Source organism: Xylocopa sonorina, chromosome 2, assembly GCF_050948175.1.
Source record: "Xylocopa sonorina isolate GNS202 chromosome 2, iyXylSono1_principal, whole genome shotgun sequence".
Lineage (NCBI taxonomy): Eukaryota > Metazoa > Arthropoda > Insecta > Hymenoptera > Apidae > Xylocopa > Xylocopa sonorina.
In genome coordinates this window covers 11,378,142-11,384,352 of record NC_135194.1, presented here as the reverse complement: position 1 = coordinate 11,384,352, position 6,211 = coordinate 11,378,142, and the positions used below count along the sequence as shown (strand labels likewise).

The window sequence follows — 6,211 nt, the reverse complement described above, 5'->3', positions numbered from 1 at the left end:
AAATAAATAACCGAAAGGATTTCAAGATTGCACACTTCGATAACAGAAATACGATACAGAATCGTCTCTGCTCCTCGTAAAACCCACCGTATCTGGATTGATCGAACAGCTCTCCCGGCATCGGTCCTATTCGAGGCTGTTTAGAATCGTAAAGTGCATGGAAGAGATCGGTTTCGAAGTTATCGTGCCTCCCTTACGTAGAGACGACCCACTTTTACCAAGCAAGGCTTGCGTAACGTATCCCGCGATGTTTCCTGCTCGTACAAATGCCTGCTGGGTTCCATTAGTGGTATCCAACGAAGAAACGGCGGAACCCTCTTTTGAAAGCGTGTTGTAATCGTCCAATCCCCGTATCGGCCCACGTGCCTCAGCGTGAGACCGGTAATCGCGACTCTTTAAGCGCCAAAACGAGAACTCTCTTCCATTTAAAAGCGTGTCGCGTAGACGCCTGCTATGGTCGCTGACCACGCCGGAAATACTTAGACTCCCCAGCCTCTAATCAAGCGATCCGAAGCCGTTTGAAGTAAACGTCTACCATGATCGTGTTGCTAAATATTGTTTGAAAGTTTTAATTAAACTTGGAGAGTAAACGTTGCGTAAGTGTGACGAAAAACTTGGAAGAGCAGACCTGCTACGAATCGTCTCCTAGGAGGCTGAAGGTTCTTCCCACCGAGCGATCGTTTGTTAGGATAAGTCAGGCGTGCATGAGGAGATGTGGAAAGCTGGTTTCTTTGTTTGACAAACGAGATGTTATCCAGGGACTGTTTCAACGGAGTCGTTAGTTGTTCGATGAAATATTCCCGCGGAAGAATGATGCTCCCTCTGTGTTACTGGTAATCAATTTTACACGTTCGTTGGAAGACAATCGTTCGGATGAACCTTGTGCCATATTCGTAACAATGAGAGATCGGTGTGATCATTTTTTTGAGATAGCCTATATAGATACTTTTACTCTCAGACGATATTCAAAGGTATTGCGACGAACGAGAGAGTCTGTAAATCCTTCAGCTTTCATGCGTGTCGGGACCACCCTCTAGATTTGTCTCAATCTGTTAATCTGAATTTACCAATTTTGTCAATCGAATCTTGTACAGTCGCATGCTTGACGAATGGCTGAGGCCTTAAGGCGAAGAAATCTTGATGTACGCTCGTACAATCGAGGATTACGCAACTTTGTCTGACAGATCGAGGACCTATACTTTATAGTTAGTGGCACAATCAACGTGACGAATGAAACCGCTTGCGAATGAAAATAGAAAGTAGTTTCCAGCGTGGACCAGCGAAAAAAGTAGCCAGTACCACTATCATTAATGTTTCATGCACGTTCGACGAAAGTCAACGCCGTCCGTGAGAAAAAGAAGGGATAGATTGTATTTTTACGTTTTTATATTTAAAATCGTATCTTCGTGTGAAAAAATAAATCAATATACAAGATAACGCAAAATATACAAATATTCGATCGTTGCGATGCTCTAACGAGATGTCATAACTGCTTTCATCTACGAGCGAATCGTAGTGCCTTCGACTTGAAAGCACACTGTTTAAACAACTCAAAACAGATTTGTATGATAACTTTCAGTTCTTCGTCGTAGCGACCACGTTGGACCAATATGTTGCGTACTCCTTCAAGATGGTGCCTCTGCAATCAGAACAAAAATTATAAATACCACCCTTGCAGCGTAAGCAAGTGCAATATGTTCGTGTTTTTGCTCGTTTAAAAGATGAGGTAATCGTTGACAAAGTTAGATACTCGTACATTCTATCACGCGTAAAATGAGCCGAGTCTGCAACCAACGAATAACGTTTAGCAACTGCGGCAATTTTTTTAAACATCGATCAAAGCACGTATTTTAATTTCCCCTGAGAAAGCAGTTATTTAAAAAAATGCACTCCAGTACGAGAACCGGAACAAGTTTAGAACTCCGCTCGAAGCAACTTTTTCTACGGTTATACGAAAAAAGTGAAGGATAGTAAAACGAGAAAGGAAAATAGAGAGTTCGGTGCTGCGAAACGGTTTTAACGTGGACCATTTCGGACGAGAGGCTGCATCGAGCCGAAACGATTCATTCGCCACGTTGCGACTCCGCATGTGAACCTTTTGACTCGTAATCAAATGTTTCCTAGAAATTCGGTGGTTTATTAACAAGTCTGCCGTATAACGCGCGTATTCGAGAGCAGCCGTTCAACGGAAGCGATCACTTCCACTGGCCAACTGCGTACAATTAGTCTCATTGCATTAGCCTTCTGTCGAAATGGAAGCCCTTCGTTCAGACTACAACTCGCTGCACCCGATTTTTGCGAGAAATCGAAAAAGAATCCTGCCTCCCCTGCATTTTTCGCAATTTTGAAACTATGGTACAATTATCCTCGTTATGGTTTCAAACGTCTTGGAAATAATACCTCTTTACATCGCGATTCCATTATGAACTTACTAAATAATGAACTTAGTTAATAATGACCACTATATCGCAACTATTTTCTAATGGCCTGTACTCGTTCCTGTCTCAAGAGTGCAATAAATATTATCGTCCATTTGCGATAAGAGTGACGCAACTTGACTGCATTCTGCGAGGAAGAAATTACGAATATTCCCTTCACCGAAGTGCTACCAGTTACCATAAATTACATTCAGTAGCGTACGCATGTCGTTCATAACGAATGTGTCTGAATTAAACGTGACGGGTATTTAGAATTTACACGGCTTCAAAGCTGCAAATCCATTTTACTGGCATTCCGATGAACATTATTGCATATAAATTATCTATCGAGCATCGGATACGTTATTAAAACGATAATTAATGAAGGAAGTAAATACAATTCCGATAAAATAATTTACGTACAATTACCCTATTAACCTCGAGGTTTAGATTTCTCGAACAACGAAATAAAATAGAAAATTAAAGGCCCTGATCTCAATTCTGTTAAAGACGACAATAAGAGTTTTTCTCTAATTAGAGTTCGATAATTAGACCAGTGTCTTGCATAGTTATAAAAATCTAAAACACACGGAAAAACAAATCGCAACCAGCTTCCCCCTTCGAATGGATAAATATTCCAATACCGTGATTTTTCGCGGTCCTTCGGTTCGAAAGGTAGCTTTAAAATTCTTTTAAAATTCTCGACTGGACATCTGGGGACGCAGGACGCGTTCGAGCAGTTTATCATGTTCGCGCGATGAGAATTGGCACTCACGTAAAGTACACGCGTCCACGGGCGTTCGGTGGTGCATTCCAGATAAGGGTGGCGTGCTGTTTCTCATAAGGATCAGCGTGAGTCACGGCGCTGCACTCAGGGTGGGTGTTCGTGTTCTCCGTTTGCGCCCAGGAGCCGATCCAGGCGTCTGTTTCGGGATCACGCGCTTGCAGGAAGAATCCCTTGAACGACGAGCCGCTGATGGTCACTGGAAACCGATCGGAACACTGGAAAACTCAATCTCGCGGGAATACCGCGATCAAACTGTCTGCCAGTGTTGGGAAAAACGAAAAGAGGGTGGGCAATCGAACGGAGAGAGAACTGTGTACGAGGGGGTGTTTCTTGGCCCTTGCTTTCCGACGTGATTGAAATGATTGAACACCATGCTATCATTTGTACGATCTGTAAAAAGGAATTGTGTTTTCCTTTTCTTTCCTTACACCGTTTATCACAATTCTGAACGAGATGTGAATTAAAGAATCACAGTCAATTCCACAACTACCAAACAATATTTAAAAGCAATTTAAAAAATAGATTCTACATGTTAGAAAATTAATTGTCCTTCCTTTTTCAACTAACAGATCTCTCTTTCGTAGGTTTGCCAACGTGGTCCAGAATGTCAGAGTAACGAGGAGCCACTCCATCAATCGTCGAATTAACAGACAACATGTTCAACGACCGGTGAGTCGCAAATTGTTTGACTTACTTTAAAAATAAACGCAGTACTACGAATGCGAAAGGGAGCACAACGAATTGCACGATTATATGTTCTAAATGCGAGAGAAACGCGCATAGTTCTTGCATACGAGAAGGGCGAATTGCTCGCATTCTATCATAGAATGCGTGCTTTAGATTTAAGTGGGCGGAGCTGCACCAAGTTGTATTTCTACTTACACCTGGAATTAGTCTCGTTCTTTATTTATGGAACCGCGTAGTTGTAAAGTACGCCACTTTCGGTCCGCAGACATATACGTGCACGAAATTTGTTAGCGAACGGATCAGAAACGTATTAACAAATAACCAGACATTGAACGATTGAATTCTTTTCTAAATTAACTATTTAAATAAAACGAAAAGGAATCGCTCGAGGTATTTAAAGATCGGTTTCTAAGTCAACTAGCTGACATTTACCAGCAACAAAATGGAACGTGTAAATCGGTAAGAAGTGCACGCGAGTGTTGTTTGATTTCGACGCGGTGTTTCCATATACGTAACGAGCTCGATGAGTAACAGGAATTTTAGACACGCGATCTCCGTCTCTCATCGTGTTTCGTGTTTTACGAAATCCACGCAGAAAAAAATTTCTCTACGAACGATTCGAGGCGCGCGCTATTATTCCGATGATTGAGCATGCAGAACCGACCTACGAGCCACAGAATACGCGATTGTTAGCGTTTAGACGCGTTTCGAGTTGCACGGTATCCACGTTGATTGGATCGATTGTTCCCATGCCCGGCTCCGTTCCGTTTTATTCTTTTCCTGCCCGATAGTTCTGTCGCCATACCGCTAATTTTAGAGCCAGAACACGCGGCCTTTTCCCCGCCGCGGGATATCCGACCACCCTTTCTTATCCTTCTTCGAAGCAATCTTCCCTTCTCTCAAGCTCATCGTTTTCACTTTTCTCCTTTCAAGGGAAGTTACTCGTTTCCTTCCCTTTTCTAGGGAAAAAACTGTTTTCCTCTTTTTTCTCAGCCTTTATTCTCTTGTTGGGCATTTTGAGAAAGAAGAAGAAAGTGTGGAACAAAATTGCAAATGCTATAGATCATTTCCTCCAACCGAGGTTTTGATCGATAAAAAAAAGTGTTAGTCATTTCTACGACTTTGCTAGTTTGAGCATTGGCTATCGTTAGAATACTACCCCTAGCGGTAAAGTCCTCAATTTGTTTAATTAATAGATATAACAAATAACATACCAGTTATCTGCGATCCGGGACCGTATTGCGACGAGGAGGCTGTGAACGTGTAAGGGTTCGTATTCAAGGGTTTCGACTTCGCTTGGCCATGATTCGGCTCGTTAGCCTTCGATGGTTTCACGCAAGTATCTACCGGTGCTCCATCGGGGAAACTGTGCGCGATGAGGGCCGAAGAAACCACGATGAATAGGCTGACCGCTGCGTTTCTCATAGTCAAACTCATATTCCTCGTTTCTCGACACTCTCCTTGCGCTTCTGACCTTTCGTTTAACAAAAGAGTCAGTTAATTCGGTGTATGTACTTTAGGGGTGGTTAGATCGTTAGTATCTATCAGAATTCTAGTTTCTTGTCTATCGATCGTCAGAGAAATAGTTCCCTTTGAAATTCCAAAATGAAATTGATAGATCGTTTACATTGAACACTTACTATTTCATACGATTAAATTGACGGGAGGGAAAGACGCGTAATTGAAAGTGGTCGTGTTGGAGTCGGAGTGATCCGAAGGAAACTGCATCACTGGAACACCTGCGAGTCAGTTGAACGTGGCCAGATCCCACCATGGAATCATAAAAGCCAGGCACAATTCACTTTTGCTAATTGTCACTTTCACTTCGACCCCTTCATCGACTCTACAGTTGACTGCGAATTGCGTCTTTGGACATTCGCTAATTCTCTCCTCCCACCGCTTTCTGGAAGGAATCGGCATCTGGCACGGGTCAAATTTTTGAAAAAATTCTCCCACGCGATTTCTGCTTCAACACTTATACATTTCGAATTTTAACTCCATGTTTCTACGGTTTTCTTCCTTCTCCTATTTCCCCTTAACGGGTAGGTTTTTAAATAGCTTGAAAGAGCTCAAGGGAATTTTAGCGTATCACAATTACATCGATCGAACGAAATAAAATATATAGAATGGTGTAGGAGTATTATATATTTATTACGTCGCATGTAACTTTGTTGTAATCATTAAATTGATTCGTGGAAAAGTGTATTACGCGTCCCAGCTTAACATTGCACCGTCCGTACCAGAAGTATGGTTTATTTCCTCGGTCAGTGTTAGTTTTCACAGTGCTATTGATTTTTCACGAGCTTTCTAAGCATCGCGA

At 42.2% G+C, this 6,211-nt stretch overlaps 1 protein-coding gene across 1 annotated transcript; it reads right to left on the bottom strand.

Annotated features, from left to right (window-relative positions):
• Positions 1-1,368: 1,368 nt before the first annotated feature.
• LOC143432947 (putative defense protein 3) lies at positions 1,369-5,677 on the bottom strand. Its single transcript, XM_076909952.1, has 4 exons — positions 5,532-5,677; positions 5,106-5,365; positions 3,193-3,400; positions 1,369-1,639 (listed from the first exon to the last, which is right to left on the bottom strand). The coding sequence occupies exons 2-4, from the start codon at positions 5,326-5,328 to the stop codon at positions 1,576-1,578; spliced, it is 495 nt and encodes a 164-aa protein (XP_076766067.1). The 5' UTR covers positions 5,329-5,365; positions 5,532-5,677; the 3' UTR covers positions 1,369-1,575.
• Positions 5,678-6,211: the final 534 nt, after the last annotated feature.